The 21,227-nt window shown below is 39.3% G+C and overlaps 1 protein-coding gene across 1 annotated transcript in view; it reads right to left on the bottom strand.

Annotated features, from left to right (window-relative positions):
• The window catches only part of bard1 (BRCA1 associated RING domain 1), a 28,381-nt gene that overhangs the window by 6,824 nt on the left and 330 nt on the right, over positions 1-21,227 (bottom strand). The window contains exons 2-8 of the mRNA XM_061723729.1: positions 17,441-17,497; positions 16,810-16,958; positions 13,364-14,436; positions 12,651-12,731; positions 9,240-9,412; positions 855-987; positions 600-732 (exon numbers count right to left, since the gene is read on the bottom strand). Of these exons, the coding sequence (XP_061579713.1) occupies positions 600-732; positions 855-987; positions 9,240-9,412; positions 12,651-12,731; positions 13,364-14,436; positions 16,810-16,958; positions 17,441-17,497 (1,799 nt within the window). The remainder of the gene's footprint in view (positions 1-599; positions 733-854; positions 988-9,239; positions 9,413-12,650; positions 12,732-13,363; positions 14,437-16,809; positions 16,959-17,440; positions 17,498-21,227) is intronic.

Raw genomic sequence — 21,227 nt, 5'->3', positions numbered from 1 at the left:
TTTCATTAGTGAGTATTCATCACCCTGACAGTACCTCCAAACATTTTATGAGGAATGATTTCAATTACTTTGGCTCTCTGGTGTTCTTGAAGCCAGAACTATGCAACAGTGAAGGAGCTTCTGCATCATAATGATGTATACACCTCTAAAAGCTCTTGCTCGCTGCTGTTCAACCTTCGTGAGCGATCATGTTTAAAAACCGAGCTGCGGGAGTTTGCAGTACAAATGGATCTGGTTTAGATACAAAAGTCTATAAAGCCTGGCTGTGCACAGGGGAGAAAAAAAAAGCCATTTGAGATAAAAAAAATCCCCATCTCTAAAGGTGGAGAAAATAATCCTGACAACAAATATCAGGAGTAAAGTGCGGGAGTAGCTCAGAACCCATTAGGCATCTGAGCCTTAAATCCGCATTTCTAAACCACCGCCTTTGATTACCTATCAGAACCTTTGGAAATGAAAAGTTCGAGCAGCTGGAAGCGACTGGGAGATGCTGTTAATCTGGGATGCGGCAGAGAGGCCCATCAAAAACAGCACTGGAAAGCAATCATGTACAGCTCGTATTCTGAGAGGAGGTAGAGTCAGAGTCGCGGGGACGTTACCTGCGCCAGAGAAGGTGTCGGCCACCCTCCCCCCCAGCAGCACCCCTAGTCTGGCCAGCCGGCTCTGCTCCGCCTGGGACAGCCTGCTGGCCAAGAGCACCGCGGCCTGACCGCTCCTCAGACACTCGCCCACCTCAGGGAGGACAGAAGACAAACACCGTGGACGAAACAGCAGAGCCGGGGGGCTGCCAATTTCAACAGGGAAGTAAAAAAGAAAGAAAGAAAAGGATTATTTACTGCTTCGTGAAGACGTACCACGGAGAGACTAGCTGAGGGGCTCGGAGATGCACGAGAATTAGCATACTGGGTTTCTTCTGAGGCTTCCTGGAAAATCTCCAGCATCTCCGGGCTCACTGCATAATCTGCTGGCCGCTTTCCATGCAGATTACTGTGAAGGAGAAAATTCAATACTGTCTCAGTGTGTCATAAATACACTTATGTGGGTATTTGTGTGTTTGCAGCAATGCTGAGGGTTCAGTGGACACATGAAATACATGACCGCACACAAAATACTAAGCAAAAAATGATGTCTGATCATTAATGGGCACAGAATACATGACGGTCTTAAATAAGTGGAACGGCGTAGGCGTTTTATTCAGTCGCCTCCTACTTGAGATGTGAAATCCTCTTCAAGACAATTATGTTGTACATCTTTTCTAAATTATATTCCTTTATCCTTTGGCTGACTTTTGCCAACATTGTGGGAAAAATGATTTTAATTAAGGTATGAGGGTACGAAATAATGAATTAAATAAGTATAGATTAGTTAACATTAACGCCGACAACACATGAGAAGTGAAGTGCTGCCGTGAATCATGTGATGTGTCCAATACCCGAAATTCATCGTTTTGAATCAAAATACGTAATTCATGTGAATCATGTAGATCCAAAGAGCTTGTTTGTTTGTTTTTTCCCCAAGATAAGGGCATCGCTTCATTCCCGCTACATGGACGAAGGGAGAACAATTTTCAAATAACGTTACAGCATCCAGACTTCAATGGACGTCAGTGCTGAGGTAAGTCTCCATCGAAATCATACACCACCTCACTTGATAAGAGGGGAAGAAAGTAAAAAAAAATGCTTAACAGTTGAGCAACTTCAAAAAAGAAAAGAAAAAAAAATAGGAAAAAGAAAACCAACTTCTAGCAGCTACTTAAAAGAAGAGGAACAAAAAAAATGTAAATGAGAATAGAATGTGGGATACAACTCCTTTCTATTCCTAAATATGAATATAATATTTTGAGGGGATCATGAATTTTAGATGATTTATTTATTTATTTATTTATTTTCAAAATGCACTACTTTAGTCAGCAATTATTCACAAACGTTCAAAATATATTGTCTCCTTTTCTGGTCTTTACGGAGGAGTTAAGCCTTTTCTTTGGCAACCCTTTTCTGTCTTTATACACAAAGAGAGTCCACATTTGAGTCTGTTGAGTACAAAGTTAAATCTTCACAGACAACGTAATCATTCCCTTAACGTTTCATCACAATCTTAGCAAATGGAGTTTCCTTTTATCACCGGCCAAGCAGGACACTAAAATTCAATATTTGCCATTGCTGAGCTCTGAGCACAACAATCTGGCAATGTCACACGCTGCTTGCTCCGTGAAACTGTGCATCTGCGTGTGCCATTCACTTGTTGGAACATAATTGTTAGATGGTGATGTACGAGGATGAGCTGGAATTTCAGATAAAACGTTGGACTCGGTGCGAGCAAATGAATCAGTGAAAAAAAAAAAACAACCGATGGAATAAAAAATGTTGCAGTGCTGCATTAAGTTGCAAAGTGTCGCATTAATATTTATTTATCTGATGAGGAGGCCACATTACCCACAGATTCAGTGTGCATTTTAACTCCAATAAACAGCAACCTTGTTTGTAACGGAGGCTTAGCTTAATCTCAAAAGCAAAAATTTGCACAGAGGCTCAAATACGAGGAAAAGCAGCCATTTCTTGGATACAATGGGGTTACTTTCATTCGGAGACAAGACCGAGGTCACCTTGAGGAAGTGGTAAGGAGAAAGGGATGAGGAAAGGCACATGAGGAAGAAAGGATAAGAACAGAAGAACCAAGCCCAGCAGGTTGTCTCTAAAAGATTAGGCGTCAGCAAAGATAACACCTGGGGGACAATTAATAGGTCCACTGGTCCATAAAATATTTCATTTGGATTCATACCCGTAGTCCAACACAGACACACACACACACACACACACAAATATAAACAAACAGAGAATGTCCCTGACACTTAAACATATGCACATACACAAGCTGGTTTAAGCAGCAGCAGCATGTGACGAGAATACGTTTAAAAAAAAAAGAGAAAATCTGAAAAGTTAGGCTAGCAGTAAAAGTTAAAACTTCTACAGTCCTCTGCTTAACTTCATGTCGGAGGTTCTGGTGGGCTGCTGCCGTGACCGTCACTGGTTTTTTAACCATATCCAAAGACACAGTTTTCAATTTAAGGTGTGTTACTTGCTACCATCATATCTTACATCATTATTGATTTACCAAAAATGGGTGGAAAACAAAAGGCTTCTGGATCAATCCACCTCTTTCGTGTTACTTCTGCTTCCAAAGATAAAGATAGCAAAATCAAAATAATAAATCTGAGGTTTAAGAGGCAGAGCTGACAAGCAAACGTGTGATGACATCATCCATCTTTTACATCCAGCCTGTTGCAAATGAGCACATTAACTCCCGTCCTACACGGGTTTATCTGAATCTCACAGCTTATGTTGACAGTCCCCTTTATGCTCCACATGACATCCTTTTATACCTCTTAGCAAAATTTGAGGATTTCTGACTAAAAATACATTCCAGTTCACAAGTGTATAAGAGCTAAAGCTCATCAGAGGAGGATACTGCTTCACAGATTTGTTTCCCAAAATTCAAACAAAGAAATAAAGAAAGAAAATGATAGCAATTCTCTAGATGTTTTCAAACCCGTTTTATCTGAATTCCTAATGCTTGAAAAAAAAAAAATCCCCCTTGAAACTGAGTCCTATCAACAGTGGCATACAGAACAAAAATACTTTATCGTTCCTTTGAGTAATTAGGAAAATTAAGTCCAAACATTAAAAAAAAAAACATTAAAAAAAAGTTCAGTTTCATTTCAGTGTTGAATTTTTGTTTCTATTTATTTTTTGTTTTATAAAAAATACTTTAGTTTCTTTTTTATTTCAGTTAAAGGAGCATGAGGCTCCTTTTAAGAAATGAGACTCTCTAGCGCCACCCTTCACCACGACGGCCGTTGGGGGTACTGCAGCCAACAGTGAAGCCGGCACGGGAGAACGGTGAGAACACACATGCAGCGTCATGTGACGTCACATCCACAGCCCAGCGCGGGAAATTCGGGACCGAATTGCAGCACATTTTGCAGCACACAGCCTGTTCAAGGCAAAGGAGAGATACGCTAGAGGGCTCATTCTTTTGGGTTTGGAACGCTTCATCCGACATTATTACTAGAAAACTTAAAATGTATACGGATTTTTTTTCATAAATCTTGCCACAATCCGGCCTCAAGCTCCTTTAAAGGGGACCTATTATGAAAAACACATTTTTTCTTGCTTTAACATATATAAAGTGGTCTCCCCTCAGCCTGCCAACTCAGAGGAGGAGGAAAGCAACCAAATTCTCCAGTGTCTGTACAGCCGCCCGGATGATCCATCCAGTGTGATGTGGCTTCTACGAGCCGTTCAGATTCGGCGCATTTTCGTTACGTAACCAAAATGCAAACCACGCCTCGGTCTTCCTCCGCTGCTGAAACCATGCCCACAACCAACTCCACCGGCCGGAGCTTCCGCCATTGTTTCGTAGCGGTGTATCGTGTGTGCTAACCACTTCACCTCGGGCTGTTTCAACAACGAGGGACAGTAAAAATTAGAATTTGTATCGACACTTACCCTCCGGTGTTACTCTATTAGTAATACATTTTTTTCTGTCTGGTTTCAGATCTTCCAAGCAAAGCACCTGAAGCTGTTCATGTACGAACAGAAGAAATGCACAGTCCTTCCTTGAGCCAGCAATAGTGCATAAATGTTATTCATATACAACTTGGTGTATATAAACAGTGTATGGTGTATATAAGTAGTGTATATGGTGTATATAATGTGTACAAATATTATTTTATAACTGTGGTGTACCTGTTTAGAATTCAATTAAATCTTCCTGTGTGAATTAGTGTGAAGACGAGGTGACACGTTCCCCCTTCAGGAAACTAAAGTTTGATTTATGGTTCTGCGTTACACCAACGCAGAGCCTACGGCGTAGGGTACGCATAGATTTAACGCAGAACCATAATTCAGGCTTAAGATCCCACACCGTGTCATAAATGCAGGCGAGCGTCTGACTATCGCGTCGAGCTGCGTGACTTCGTACGCTCTCTGTCCACGCTGAAACCGATAAACTCGCGGCCAGTTAGGACAGTCCAATAGAAAATAAAGCAATGGAATCGATTTTGCCAATGAAGTTCGATCGCATCACATGGGACACGCTTTAATAGTGTACGGAGCCGCTGCTCTTCTGCGTGGAGAGGCTTTGTGCCCTCCCCTGCTACACGTCATTCAGGCAGCCAATCAGCACAGAGCCTCATTATCATAGCCTCCCCTCCCCTCAGAATCCCTCATAGAGAAGGAGGTTAGAAGCGGTAAAAATAGAGAGATGGCCCGGAGGCTGAATTTCTAATTTATGTAGAAAAAAAAAAACAACAAAAAGCTTGTTTTTAAGACATTCAAGGCCTGTTTAAAATAAACATTAAATGCCATAATAGGTCACCTTTAAGGAGATTTTTTTTTTTTTTTAACGGTTAAGGCTGAATTATGCTTGTGCGTCAAAATGGCGCCGTGCCTACGGCGTGTGGTTTGGATTGACGCAGAGGACACGCCGTCACCTGCGCCGTCAATGACGTGCACCTCCCGAAAATTGTAACTACGCGTCGAGGAGACGCCGTCCACACGCAGACCGAGAGGGCTGTGATTGGTTCGTTTGAAAGCGAAGCATTTCCGGTTTCCGGTTTGAATCAGTAGTGAACTTCCAGGGCTCTTTTCTTCGTTTATATGTGATTTTTTTTGTTTTGGTTTTTTGCACAATAGTTGTCCTTATTTCTTTGATTCACTGTGACCGGAAAAAGTCGGATAAACCATTCAGAAAAAGATCGCCAACTAGCGGCCGCGGGGGGTACTGCACCGCGACGAAATGGAGAGACGGAGAAGTCAGAAGGGTTCAGCACGGCGTCACGGCTGCGGCGTGTGCTCTGCGTCGGTGTGACGCAGAAGCATATTTCAGCCTTTGGTTTCAGTTTTCGTTATCCATAAAAACTGCAAGGAAGATGAAATACACATTTGAGGGGTCGAACCTTCAGCTTTCAGTGTGCCAACTTTGCCCTCATGGTGATAAATATATTCTTTAAAAACACATAAAAACGGTTCATCTTAAAAAATGTCATGCCACTCCAGGCTTAAATAGTAACAAAACTGTTGCTGCACCAGGTCGGATGGGTTGAAGATGCCCTGTCAGTTTCTCTTGCAAATAAAGTTTCTGGTTTACAACGAGTTTTATTTATTTACCAAAACCCATTCTGTGTTCCATAGAGGCCAAACAAAAATGAATTTCCACACTAGTGCACCATCTAAAAACATCTGCAAAGTTGTTTTCCCCGTTCAATAAAAGTGTTCATTTACCAGCCTTCCTCTTGACTTTCTTTGTTCATGCATCAAAGCCTTTCTCAGCATCTTAGACTCAACCATGATGATGAAGAACCGCCAGCGAGAACTGAATAATTGACTTCTACAGGCTCAAGCTTGTGCACATGCATCTGGAATTTAAACTGAATAAGCAAACCATCAGGAATGTGATTAAGATACCCCAATATTTAGTGTCAGTGTGCCTTTGAGCACATGAGATGTGTTTAATAAAAAGTAGCACCTCAGCACTATCTGCATAAAGAAAAGGATGTTTATTATATATGATGCAAAAATGTGAGTTTGATGCAATAATTATCTTCATCATCTGGTAGCTCTCATGGGTTGTTTATTCTATTATTTTGTAGTCTAATTAATTACCTAAACCAGAGACTGTTATTGGCATGCCAGTGCAGTTTGGAGCCCACAGTTGATTCTGATTAGCATCCAAGTATGGATCCAGGGCTCAGATTTACCTCTCAGATCTGACGGCTGAACCAGCAGTCAGTTCAAATGAACACTGACTGGTTTCTCACATCACAGCCATTCATTTTCATACGAGGCTGATACGCATAAACAGTCCAGAGGCTCATTGTATGCTCACTAGCACGTACAAGATGCCTTAAAAGGCAGCAAAATCCTACACCGGTATACATTTATAATTGTGGAAATGATAAGAAAAGCGACTCTAAAGCCATGACAATGCAGAAAGTCCTGCAACAACTGACTAAGAAAAACCAACGCTTCTGTATCATTCTAATTATTATGATATTCTAATGAACTATTTTAGTCAGTTGTGATTAGGGTGTTAAAATCCCAGGGATTCTGAAAGCTGAAAACTTTACATGGGAATTAATAGAATAATAAATTGGAAAATAAATTTGCAAAACCAAAGGTTAACCTCTAAAAGGTTGTAACTGGACTTAATAAGTATAAACAAATGCTTGTAAGTCTCAGTGGCTTGAAGCAACACAGTGGATTGGGCTTGAATTCTCTACAATGATTTTAGAGACTGATAACATCATATTATGAAAAAATGACAGCTAAACTCTGTTTTTAAAAAGGTTTTCCTTCCTTCTGTATTATGGCTTATTTTTTATCAAAGGCATAGAGGCACAGTGTAATGTCATGTGCTGTTGTATTTGGTTAATCTGAAAACCTGCCACACAGCAGGTGAAGCTCTAATGCCTAAAAGCATTTTGTAAGATTGTGAACTCTTTTTTTAATATAAAATATACATGTTATTTAGCTGTTCCAAACACAGAATGTCTTCAACTGTAGTAAACACATTAGGACACACTTCAGAAATGGCTTCATTATTTCTCATATCTGCAGGGCCATAACCTTCATAAACATGATAGAAACCTGTTTGTGGCAGCCAGTGATTGAGGCAAGGCTGCCATAACAATGGAAAAATGGGAGCACACAAATCTATCTTGTACATACATGAAGACATAATGAAGACCTGCAAAATCAGCACTGCCAGAGCTGAGGCTGAGTGCCAGTCACTCCATTAGGAATTGAATTGGCGATTGTGTGATTGTGGCTGGTAAGCAAAGAAGATAGCGCTCAGACTGAATTTATCTGGCAGGGCCCTAAAAGACTGTCCATATCACTGCATCTTTTGCCTTACGGACAAGTAACAAGGTACAAAAGAAGAAAATGTAAGGCCGTGCAGTCCGGAGCCATAAAAGCAATATGAGACGAGTACAGTGAACCAAAGAAAGCAGACAAATGGTTATTGGTACTAAATGAAGGTGTGGATATCGACCATCACACTGACCACCTACTGTACTTATCATAATGATTACCTAACATCTCTCTCTTTATTTTCACCCCGGTTCCAGTGGTAAAAAATAAACAAGTAAAAAGCCGGTAGACTATTGCCTAACAGACCCTGCACACAACTCCACATCACACCCTTTACATGGATGCACACAGCCCTGAAAGCCTGCAAGAGTAAATGGAAGACGGCTATAAGGGGGGAAAGGTGCTGGCGTAGAAGGACAGAAACACCTCTGATGTAATGCAATGAAATACAGTAGACAAGATACAAACTTTAACTTGGCTTAAATGATTCGTTTTTTTTTTTCTTTGATTACGTCTTAGTTGAATGAGACTGTGGAAGACCTTTGTCATCTAAGGCAGAAGCTTTGATGAGTCCAGTCTTCAGGAGGGGTGGAAAAAGCAACCCACGTGTTTAGGCCTGACCAGAGACGTTCAATAAACGAGACAGCCCACTACGGTTCGGTTTCCTGTATCTGTGTCACGTGACTGCCACGCCCCTTTAGGAGACCGGAAGTAGGTCCTGAGTCTATTGAGTCCTATGGGAAAAGTGAACGTGAGCACAGATTATTACCAATTCCTTCGCCCCATAGTAACCTAAGTAAATATGGGACACATTTTTCAAAAGCCACAAACCTTCTGAACATTCTGACACTAAAATGGCAATTTTCAGACCGACAGATTAGGAGAAAATGAACTTTGTTTGAGACCTGTCTCTGTCTGAGCAACACACTCTCGCGAGATTTGGCTCTCATCGTTTTCCCATCGGATAAAATGAAGTTTAAAACTAAAATAAAACTTGCTTCTTTGCTTAATAATACTGTTATTTTTATTATTTAAGTCTTTTTGGAAGAAAGTTGTACTGTATTTAGTGTTGTATGTTCCAAAACGATGTGGGGAGAGGGGCGGCCACGCCCACTTAGGAGACAGGAAGTGTATACCATTTTCATACCATTGGCGCTTCTTCTGTATAGAGTATCTTTGGCCTGACGTTGGCTTTTGGTGAACTGATGTGTTCATTTGTCTGACACATAGGTGTTTTAAAAAAGCAACAACTTGGCAGCAATGTTGTATAAAAAAAGAAAATAAAGAAGAAAAATAAAACTGTCTCAGCTCTGAAAAACAAGTCAAAATATATTCAAAAGGAAAAAAAACAATGATGCAGCAACTTACAGAACGTTCTGCGAAGCCCCCAGCTGCAGCAGCAGTTTAACGACGGCTGGGTGTCCATTCATCACCGCGTCGTGAAGTGGAGAATCGTTCTCATAACCCGGTGTGTTCAAGAGGGCTCCTCTGGAGACCAGCTCCTCCACAACTGCCAGGTAACCAAGGTTACATGCTTCATGCTGAAACAAAAAACAGCCAACTTTTCTGCTTAGATTCTTTTATTTTTACTTGAGGACAACAACAAAAAAAATTTTTTTTTACTTGTTCAGTTAGTATATATTAAAACACGTACATTCATGATCAATTACGTGTTTGTTTTTTCACAATGTTCTATTGTAAGTGAAGTAAATGAATCACAAATGATCCTAAAGTTTGCTAATTAAGCTTCCTAATTAATGCATTTTGATGGGAGATAGTGAATTAACAAAATTAATCCCAATCAGGTTACCTGATTGGGATTCATGTTGTTAATTGACTATCTGAGGTATTACACCTTAATTTTGATTTTGTAGAAAATAGTTAAACTAATCTGAGAACTACATCATTGGAGAGGAACACACCATCCACATACTACCCCACTTTTATTCTTTCTAAAATGTACATGAATGAAAATGTATGATTCAATTTTAAAACTTGAAATGAGTTAATTTGACAAATTATTTATTCAGGTTAATCCTGGGGTGTATTAAAGATGACACAGCAACCGAGCAGTTTATAAATCTAACAGTAATGCTGTAGGGATATAGGCCAAGTAAGCGATTTTGCAGATAAGGACTTAGTAGAGAAGGAGTAATTTCCATTACAGTCCAGTTTAATTTGTGTCAGGTCATCAGAGCTATTATTTTTGCTTTTTGAAGCTTGCTCCTCCCCACAAATGTCTACAGTTACAGTATGGCGAATGTAAATTTTACAATGTATGCAAGAAAATGTCTTACTCCATTCATCTAGTAACTCACTTCTCCTAATTTCCATAAATGGAGAACAGTTTGTGACAAGTGCTCCGTGTAAAGCTGGCACACAGTCAACTTTCTTTAATGCAGACCATCTGTGACAGACAAATGTTTATTTTGCTCACAGTGAGCAACTCAAATCCACAGATCTCTTCAGTGCACATTAAAATCTGTTTGGATGTGTTTGTTTAAAGCCTGACGACTGCAGTGAGATAAGACACATGTTCACACTCAACTCCTACCATCATCTAAGTAATATGATTAGGTATGTAAAATGATGCAGAAAGCAAAAGCACAGAAAACAACAAAAAACACGCCAGGGACAAGATGTTCGCAGCATGTAGCATGCAAACCGTCAAAAATGAATATTTCAAATTTTTTATTTATTGGAAGCAGTTTGAAAGATCAACTGAAACTGGAAAATAAAATAAAAAAATCAGTTTCAGTGGAGTTCACAGCCGCTTTAAGTTTTGTGATAAGAATAGAGTCTGACACATTTACATTTATTCTCAAAGGGAACAAAAATACCTCCAGCAGCAGTGAAAGCCCTTCAAGCTTATCATGTTAAAAAGCGAAGGCCATCACTTTGAGCTTAGCTTTTATGCATAAAACAATAGAGGTACTTAGAGTGATTAACACACTCAGGATTTGAAATCCTCTTTTTTGATGTGATGGACCTGTGTTTTAACAGCTTATCAAATGTCATAATAGAGTCTTTAGCCACAGTTTCACATGATGAACTGTACAGATAGACTTATTATAAAAACGGAAATACTTCCATTTTCTTTTGGTTACAGTATTCCAGTAGAGTTGGTGTAGTAGATTTAGAGCCACCTAGTGGCTAAGTGACAGACTGCAAACAACTGAATGCTCTGCAAGTTTGTTACCATGGTCACTGAATGAATGACTGAATGAATGAATGAATGAATGAATGAATGAATGAATGAATGAATGAATGAATGAATGAATGAATGAATGAATGAATGAATGAATTTGATAGACCTCATCCTGAGCATGGCCGTACTACAGGAAGGCTGTTTTAACTAAAACATAATTCTTAATTTTTAGAGAATCCCATCATGATTAAAATAAAGTCAGGAATGTTATTTTTTTTGTGACGTTTTTGCAAACAATGTTGAAAACTGGATCTTTAAAGCTAAAATACAGTAAATAGCACAACCAACTAACCACCAAGCAAAATCATATGTGGGGATACAGTATATTTTGATTCTTTTTGAGCGACAGTTGGGTAGAAACCCATCCAGACATGTTTTACATGTACACAGTCTTGCTAATTTTGCTAAATTAACCCAGCATTGGCACAATTTTAACAATTACTGTCCCATTTCCTCTGGAAAACCAACATATGTATACATTCTGTCTAGAGGTGGGTGCAATTCATCGATGTGTCGATGCATCGTGATGCGTCACGTGACGATTAAGAATCGATTATTAAATTTTTTTATTTTTTTTTTTTTTTTTTAGTTATCCTATCCAGATTCCAGACTGAATAAGCTGCTGAATCATTTCATTTTCAAGAATGCACATTTCTTATTGTTCACTTGAAATATGGCAGATATGTTTACACTAAGTACATATCTTGTTTACTTGAATTAATGAACTCATTAAATCCAGGGCTTGACCGTTTTCAGTGTTTTCCGCCAATAGAGGGCGCTCTCATGCAAGTGCAGCTTTCCCTGGTCAAAGTTAAGTAAGTCAAAGAGCAAATGTTTACATAGTCATAAAATAAATTATTTTGTGTCTTTGAAAAATACATGTCAAATGTTCAAAAAACCTTGTTATTTACTTAATGAGTGTTGTTAGAGGAACTGAGTTAATTGATTGGCTATTTATTTACAAATGTAGCCACAGATGAAGACAAAATCAATCTTGTATGGAAAAAGCATTAAAAATCACAATAATCGAAGAATCGTGGCACCAATAATCGAATCGAAAATCGTTATAATCGAAGAATCGAAGAATCGAAGCTCCAATAATCGAAATCGAATCGTGAGGTACCCTTGTTTGCACACCCCTAATTCTGTCGTAAGGACACCATTTTCCAAAACGTTTTCTAAAAATGACAAAAATTTACATCTTGTGATTTGTTATCCGATTTTCACTTTCATTTAGCAGACACATATGCTGTATTAAGGTGGACATTTTGAATTGCTTTCTGAGACTAAATTCAGTGTTATATGAAAATATAAATCCATATTTAAGTTGATGTTGGCAAGGCAAAAAAAGGAGGATAAAGTCAAGTGGCCCTCAAATACCTGTCTGCCCATCAAGCTTTCTCATGGTCTGGAATTTGAAAGTTACTGAGCAAAGATGACAATAACTCTTCTATAATAACTTATTTTTTTACCCAATCAAAAAGGGACTACCAGAAAAACAAATACACCAAGCAATCCCAATTTGGTAAATGAAACAAAGTGTTGCCATTTTTCTCAAACAAATGAGTTACCAGAGGTGTCCATCCTGCATTATCCTTCAGGTTGGGGTCTGCTCCCTGACCAAGCAGCTCCTTGACAGCATCTACATCTCCCTGCAGGATGGAAGAAAAATGAACCCAGAGTCAGAATCACAGACCTGTAAAGTCAACAGTTTGAACCCAGATGCTGAGCCGAAGGAACCAAAGCAGTACAGTTTATCAATGAGACTCCGCTGTGGGCCATTGATTACCTTGCCTGGGATGCGGGGAGGGATTACAACTATGCTCATAAGGATTACTATAAGACAGAACATGTATGCCGGATCATCTGAACAAGTAATATGTGCAACTCTACCGAGTGGGTTTATAATTATAAATGTGGGATTTAAAGCAATCTAATGAACATTTAGGAACAAAAAAAGCAAAATGTACGCCTTCAAATCAGTATCATAATTTTAAATGCTGGTAAATCCTCCATTTTTTCCTGCAGGAGAATTAGACTAGAGTAAAACTAGAGTAGATTTTCCTGCTTTATTTGCCGACTTCTTTTCATTTATAATTTAATTCCAAATGCATTTAGAATGTGCAGATGCTCTGAACCATGTTGTTGATCAAAAATCAAGCTTTTCATATCTAAGCTTTTAATGTCGTCTGTCTACAGAGGAATCTCTGGCCTTTATAGAATGCAACATTAACTGGATTGAAGTTAATAAGGAATCATGGGCATTATTTAGAAACCTCTCAACCTTTATTGCAGCCAGATGAAGCGGCGTCTCTCCCTTGTGGTTCTTCTTCATAACTGCGGGGCTTCCAGAGCTGTGCCGTCTGACCGATGATCCAGGACTGCAGGGAGATTTGCTGCGGCTTTCCCTTACAGCGAGTGGTACCACTGAGGGCCCCTGCATTTCCTCTCGTCCCGAGCTTTTGGTACTCTTATCACTCTTGGGTGAAACTAAAGATGGAGGAGTAAAGACTGCTGGAGACATCTGACTCGGTGATTTTCCTCTTCCTCTTCCTCTTGGAGATGCTCTTGGTCGTTTTGGTGTGTCTTCCAAGGTGGAGTTTTGCTCCTCCACTCCGGTTCTTTTTGAGGGAGTTTCCGAGGGAGACATCTTGTCCTGCTTCCTTGAATCTTCATTTGGGTTGGCATTGTTTGGAGATGGTTTATCCTGCTGATTGACACCGTTCTGACCGGGCTGGGTTTGGTAATTCAGCACACTGACGCCGTCTCCTGAGGGATCGTCTCTTATTGTGCTGCAGGCAGGACTGAGTTCATTAGCACTGCCCTGTGGCACTTCAGGCTGAGGCTCATCTGAGCTGACACCGGGGCTTCGAAAAGACACCCTTTTACTGGACCTTCTCGCACCATCAGCACAGATGTGCTCCGGTCCAGGAGAGGTGTGCTCTTGTGCATTAATTCCCCACTGCTGGTTTATGGCCTCCAGATTCTTCTTTTTCATATTCTGCTTGGTCCGTTTCCGCGTCGTCCTCTTGACTCCTTGCACCTGCTCACCTTTGCGTCTTGTATTTTTTTTAGGACGCTGCTTCTGCCTTTTTCCATTTGCGTTGTTGCCTTTTTCAGGAGAAGAGGGAGAGTCTTGGGAGGATAAGTTAAAATTAAAAACAGACAGGTCCTGGCGTTGAGCAGGCTGTGGCTCAGATGTTACCCCAGACGACAGGCTGCATGCTACAGCAGTCTCTGAGGCCTGCTCCACCTGGCAGCGCACCTTACGACTGCGGGGACTGAACCAAATCTTAAAGTTCTTCTTGTGCTTGAAGATGGCAGCTTCAGGTTGACTTTGGGTGTCAACAAGAGAATCTGCAAGGAAGCATACAGAAACACAGACAATACACACAATGAAGTGTTTACACTTCAAACCCAAAGAATAGATTGCAATCAGAAAAGCTATTTGTGTTTATAATAGTTCTGCACTGAGATTAAAAAAGAAAAGAAAAAACTCAATTTCACATACCTTTGAGGAATTGATATATTGATAAACTTAAACAACCTGCAGATTCACACACAAATATAACTTTTGGTTCCAAATTGGTTTAAAGTTTAAAATGTTTCCATGAAGTTCCACTTCCAACCCCATTCTGAAATAGTTTAGTCATTTTCAAATGTATATAACACAGAATGCAATGATCTCATAAACCCATATTTTATTCAAAACAGGACATAGATAATATATCAAATGCTTATATAGAGAAAAGAGAATCTTAAAGAGTTTTTGGTATCAAATCTGGGCTTCAGAAGCGGCTCTGTCAATGTTTCTGCATCTAAGATGTCATTAATGGAGCCCCGTTACCGTGATGTAACGTAGAAACGCCAACTAAACGGAAGAGGTTTGATTTTTTCACGTTAAAATTCGAGCTTTTGCAGAAATCGTAGTGAATTTAAGCACATCTTTCCGTGAGAAAGTCAGACAGTTGTGTGAGAGACTGCGGTGTGACTGAACGCTTGAATATTTAATGGCTGTTATAGCATAAGTGTATGAATAAAAGTAAAAGAATGTCATGGGATGTGTTCTCAGAAAGTAGTTTCTTGTTGGGCGGGTGATATGACATCAAATCAATATCACGATAAATAGGGCAGTTTTACCTCAATATGGATAAATGCACGATAAACACCCCCACCCCCATTAGGTCACCTCCGCTGCGCATTCATGGAATGCTTGAAGCCGAAACTCAGACTTTACCCGGCAACAAAAATATCTATTTTCTGATTGGCGGATAGGTTGGTAACCGAGAGCCCAGGCACAGTAGAGCCCATCTTACAAACTTGACTCGTTTGTAAGATGGGCTGTTGGAGTTACTGTGCGGTGAAGGTAATTTTTCAGCCAATGCCATGTGTGGCTTGAGAGCGTGTGAACTTATTAAAAAGCGTGATTTACCGACATGGGAAAATTGACATTTGTCATCGCAGTGAACCTCGGTAATGATACATTTTCGGTTTATCGACCCAGCCTTTTTCATGTAGTGATTTCCATGACGGAATAATATGCATTTCTAACACTGTGACATCTCTGGGCCACAGAGATTCCTCTAGAGTCTTAGAATCTTTTGATGATATAATGTGCCGTAGATGAAAATGTTTACAACCTTACCTAAAGGAAAGTTGTTACAAAATGATTTAATAATTTACAGATGCAGATTGGGTGCTTTACTTACGAGAGCCTCTGCCTTTCTAAAATGTTGTTTTGATGCCCACAATGTCATTCACCTGCTGAAAATTAACAGTGCTGGCTGGAGGATGCTCCACCAAGTGTTATTTATCAGTACCACTTACTTTCCCAGCCTCTTGTTGCCTACATTGACGCCAGTATGAGATGTGTTGCTGATGATTTATTGTTGTAAATATGTCTCACTTTTGAGAATTGATATGTACTTTCGTGGTCTATAATGGATAAAATATGGATTCCTGAGTTTTTGTTCACATCACTGCATTTTTTCTATTTACTACGACGGAGTATTAGGGCCAAACTAAGACAATGGAAAATTACGAGAATAAAGTCATAATATAATGAGAATAAAGTCGTAAAATTACGAGAATAAAGTCGTAATGTTGCGAGAATAAAGTCGTAATATAATAAAGTCGTAATAGAATAAAGTCGTAATATTATGAGAATAAAGTCGTAACATTACGAGAATAAAGTCGTAATGTTGCGAGAATAAAGTCGTAATATTATGAGAATATAATTTATGAGAACTCTAACAGGAAGAGCTTCTTCTCCCTGTGTTAAAATGAGGAATATTGAGCATCTTGTGAAGTTATATTTATATATTTATAATATATTACGACTTTATTCTCGTAATATTATGACTTTATTCTCGTAATTTTACGACTTTATTCTAGTAATATTATGACTTTATTCTCGTAATTTTACGACTTTATTCTCATAATTTTATGACTTTATTCTCGTAATATTATGACTTTATTCTCGTAATATTATGACTTTATTCTCATTACATTATGACTTTATTCTCGTAATTTCCTGTTTTTGTTTGGCCCTAATACTCCGTCGTAATTTACATTTAGGAGCAATGAAAACTTTTTTTGGAATGGGTGTTTGAGTCTTAAATTCACTGAAGTCCTAATGCAGTTAGAGATTTGAGGTGGATGAGAAGAGGTTCAAAAAATGCCAGTCAAAAGCTGACACATACTGCAGATACATATATTGCTCCCATGTACCTGATTGTTTTGTGGGATTGAGCAGGGACTCCAACCCACAGAAGAGCTGTACAATACTGCTGAGTTGTCTGTTGATTTGGATGTCCTTCACCCAAGCAGGGCTGCGACACACCACGCAGCCATCTCCCGCCCGGGGGCCGGCGCAAGACCTGGGCAATAAAGCTCTCTTAGACCGGACTCAACTTCACCATTCAGTAAAAAGAAATACAGTGTTGTTATTGATCTGCTCTCTGTCACGAAGGGAGAGAAAAAGTTAAGGCTTGTAGTTTATAACTATGGGAACATCAATTGTCTTCTCCATTATGAACTATGCATTTCAATGCTCGGCAGTCTCTCATCTGGATCCGACGGAATTAAATAACTTGTCACACAGGAGGGGGAAAGCAAAATGATTCCCATCCACTGTGGCCGTTTTGATGCGTCACAGCTGATAAAAGCATGCTGTTAGTTTTAAATACCATGCAGGCCTGTCAGCACGCTGGTATGCACAATTTCACAATCTTGGCAGCAGCACAGTTAAAGGGAATTGAGGAATCATTGTCACCATTAGCCACACCTTTGTTTGGAAAATGAAAATCCCTCCCTGTCAGTAATAAGCATAACACAGCAAACAACAGCAAGGTTACTTTACCTGCACAGCATATGCTCGCACACGCCCAGACACACAGGCTCTTCCATTACATTTGAGCTGGATGAGAAAAAAGAAAGGGGGGGACAAAAGATTAATAAGAAATAGGTGCAGTCACACCATTGCTGCACTGCGTAACCCCCCAGGATCTACAACTGGAGACAGCAATATAAAATACAGCTTTATGGACAACTTTTTAGAACATTTGTACCTTGCAGTGGGTAACTTATATTTTAAAGTTTGATTCATGGAACGGAAAGTTTACTTTTTCCAACAAATGACAAATGTATTACTTTTTTTTTTTTTTGCTTATTATCATTTAAAGTTAGTACCCATCTCTATTAATGCAATGTTTTCCTCTGTGTAAAAGTATAAATAAAATAAAAAAATCATCTGTATGTGTCTTAGTTTGAAGCAAATATAATTTCAGACGACAAAGAACTTTTTTTCCCACAGAGCCATTATTTATATGATAAAAAGGAAAGAAAGTGTGCAATACTAAGTACTTCCTTACTGCTTCAATAGGATTTAAGGGGTGAAGTTCCACTCAGGCACCGCTAATCATCAGCCACTGACGTACTAATCATCAGCAGAGAATGCCAAAAGGGACAGACATAAGCAAAGTTCTTAGAGAAGCAACTGTAACTGCACATCAAAGGATGCAACCCCATTTCATCCAGCAGTGCATCTGATGATGATGTACTTTACTGACAGTAAAGAATCTGTCCAAAGAATTTAGAGTTCAACGTTCTAATAGTGAGCAACCTCTACGTACTGAGGCAATGCAAGGAAGTTTGATGGAAAATTCACTTTTGAAAGGCTTGATCATGAAAGTTTGGCATCCAGGGTGACTACCGGACCATTAAAAACTGTCTCTTCTACGGCTTTTTAATAAATTAAACGCCTGCCTTCCCTCTAAAGAGCTGGAGAGAGCTAGCCATGCCTTTGTTACCCGTCAACTGGATTACTGTAACTCTCTCTACTCTGGGATTGAGCAGTTGCGGCTCCATCGTTTACAAACTGTCCAGAATGCAGAAGCTCACCTTCTGACAGGGGAGAGACGACGTGAGCACATCAACCCTGGGCTGGATTCCCTTCACTGGCTTCCTGTCCAGTTCAATATCCAGTTAAATATTTGATTCTGCATTTTTGACCCGACTTATTAACCCACTCAGTCTGTGTTGAGTATGATGCCCCAGTCAGAAAAAGACAGATAAAATTCAGCTGTTCAGATGTTGATCCTGTTTCTACCCCACACTAAGAGCTTAACTGCACCATCTGTTCATTGAATACATTTAAGAAGCTATACATTTTCCAAGATTTGGGTTGCAGTGTGTCATTAAGGTTGGTCGTGAAGCTGGACCAGTTGAGAACCAATGATCGAAGACACTTTTTCCACAACAGGTAGAAGCCTCACATCACTTTGAGTCAAGTTACTTCAGAAAATGGGAAAATACAAAGCTGGACTGGTAGCTAAACTCAAATTAAAAGAGCGATCAGTACCAACTGTTCATGACAAATCTGCAGAGGGGGAAAATGCACTTTTTTAAAAACTATTCAACCCAGTGTGGTGTATTTCCTTGGTCACTTTGCACAGGCTAACGGCAGATGTGGTTTACCAGGAAACTTAATGGTGTTTGCCTCACAGGGGCATTAAAGATGTTAGGCGTACATCTTATCCGCACACTTTAATGAGGAGAGACTTAACCAAGACAGACAGTAAATGTGAGTTTATTGTGTTTTGTTTGTGCATAGTTATACATCCTCAGGGGCTCCTGGATAACAGCTTTGGGTTCTGCCGTAGCTTGTTAGCTGCAGAGCAGTGAAAACTGCACAACTTTAGCTATTAATACTAGTTGTTATTTCCCAGCCATGTCATCTATAATACCCAGAATTATATACATTTAATGAAAAAGGGTTTGATATTTCATTTTTATAGAGGAAAAGAACAAAACTATTCTACAATGAAGTGATTAAAAGATATATGAAATAAGAATTTGAACTGTTCATGTCTTAAAACACCTGATTATTTCTTGAAAGTATCTTGACTGATCACATGAAATGTAAATGTCATTTCTAATCTTATCACCAAATCAAATTAATGAGAAGCAGAAGAGCACATGCACTTTTGTAGTCATGCACAGGTGAAATTAATAAATTGTTCTCGTGTTTAATTACTGTTCTCCAATCCTATAGGTTACATGAGTTCTTCGCTAAGTTTAGCTTCGATTCCTCAGATCTTAAATTAAGTTTTTTTCCCCCTCTTTCTTTGTCCTTACATTACATTACATTTACCGGTACATTACTGCTGCTTCAGGTGGATCTACAAACTATTGCATCAATGGGAATACTTAGTATTTCCCACTTATTTATGCTTAATTTCTGTAAAATAAACATCGGCACTGTAAAAAAAAAAAAAAAAAAAGTTATGTTGTTATTTATAAGAGTTTGTATTTAACCAATCCTAAGAACATTTTTTTTGTTTGTACACAAATGAAAATAAAGTAAAAAGAGGCTGTACTAACTTGGGGACATGGTAGTATGTGTGTGTGTGTATATATATATATATATATATATATATAAAGCCAAATCAGAATCTTACAATCCGTTGTGGAATCTTGCCTCTGCACCTTGGGGCTCCCAGAAGAAGAGCGGATTTGTCCTTACTGTGATATTAATGATATTGAATATTAGTTCCATGTTGTATTTTATTGTCCTCTGTATCATGAGTTGCGTCAGAAATTATTTGATAGGTGTAAGAATTTGGATTTGATGTGGGTAAGTGATGCTGAGAGGCTCAAATGGATTTTTAATTATAAAGTATTTGCACCTGCTGACTATTTAGAGAAAGCGTGGGATAAACGAAGAAAAGTGACATATATGTGGAAAATATCCATTCTGGTTTTTGTTGGGGAGAAAGAAATATTAAAGCAGCACTATGTAACTTTTCCACCTTAATATAATATTTCCAGAGTCATTGTGATGGTACATCAACTTCCAACAGGTTTAATGACACCTCTGTCATGGTCTGAAGGGTCTGTATCGCCTTCACAGGCACTATGTAACTTGGAGGTGGATGGTAGGAACCCTTCCACACTACTGGTAAAGCACTACCGCTTTTATCCAAAGGAGCCGCCAAACTCAACAAAAGCTGAAAGTTACGTTGTGCTGCTTTAAGTATTTGTATTTTATTCATTTATTTATTTATTTGGTTTATATATTTAGTTTTTCTGGTGTACATTGTGTAGCTCCCAATTAAATGAGTGTGATATTGTATATTGATGATTTTCTGTTTCTGGTGTCTTATAATCCTGTAGGGATGGGTCTTCGGACATGACACAAAAATAAAACTCATTCATTCATTCATACAAAAACTAACCTACCAGCAAAATCAAAATGCAATAATCAGAAACTCTTCTCAAAGCAATGAGAAAGCCCTGCAGAGCTGCCACGGGGCTGCAGCACTTCACTCCTGACTGTGTAACAGCTGATTGCTATTGGCAGTCAGGCTCCTCACCACCTCCATACATCCCAAAGAAAATCTAAACCTGGAGTGAATCAACCCGCCCACCATCGCAGTCACACAAGCTGACAGACAGACACCAACCGTAATTTGCTGTGGCACCTTTCCGGAAGATATTCATTGGGCTGTATGTGAATTCACTACAATCCAGGCTGCAGTTTGAAGCTTATTTCCACCCAGAATTGGTTTTCACAATAAATCAGCATGCTCATCCGCAGGGTTGCTCCAGCCCATGATCAAAACCACCAAGTTTCATTTCATTATAAC

The sequence above is a fragment of the Cololabis saira genome, chromosome 6 (assembly GCF_033807715.1).
Source record: "Cololabis saira isolate AMF1-May2022 chromosome 6, fColSai1.1, whole genome shotgun sequence".
Taxonomy (NCBI): domain Eukaryota; kingdom Metazoa; phylum Chordata; class Actinopteri; order Beloniformes; family Belonidae; genus Cololabis; species Cololabis saira.
The sequence above is the reverse complement of the archived record's forward strand: the minus strand, read 5'-3'. Positions and strand labels throughout refer to the sequence as shown.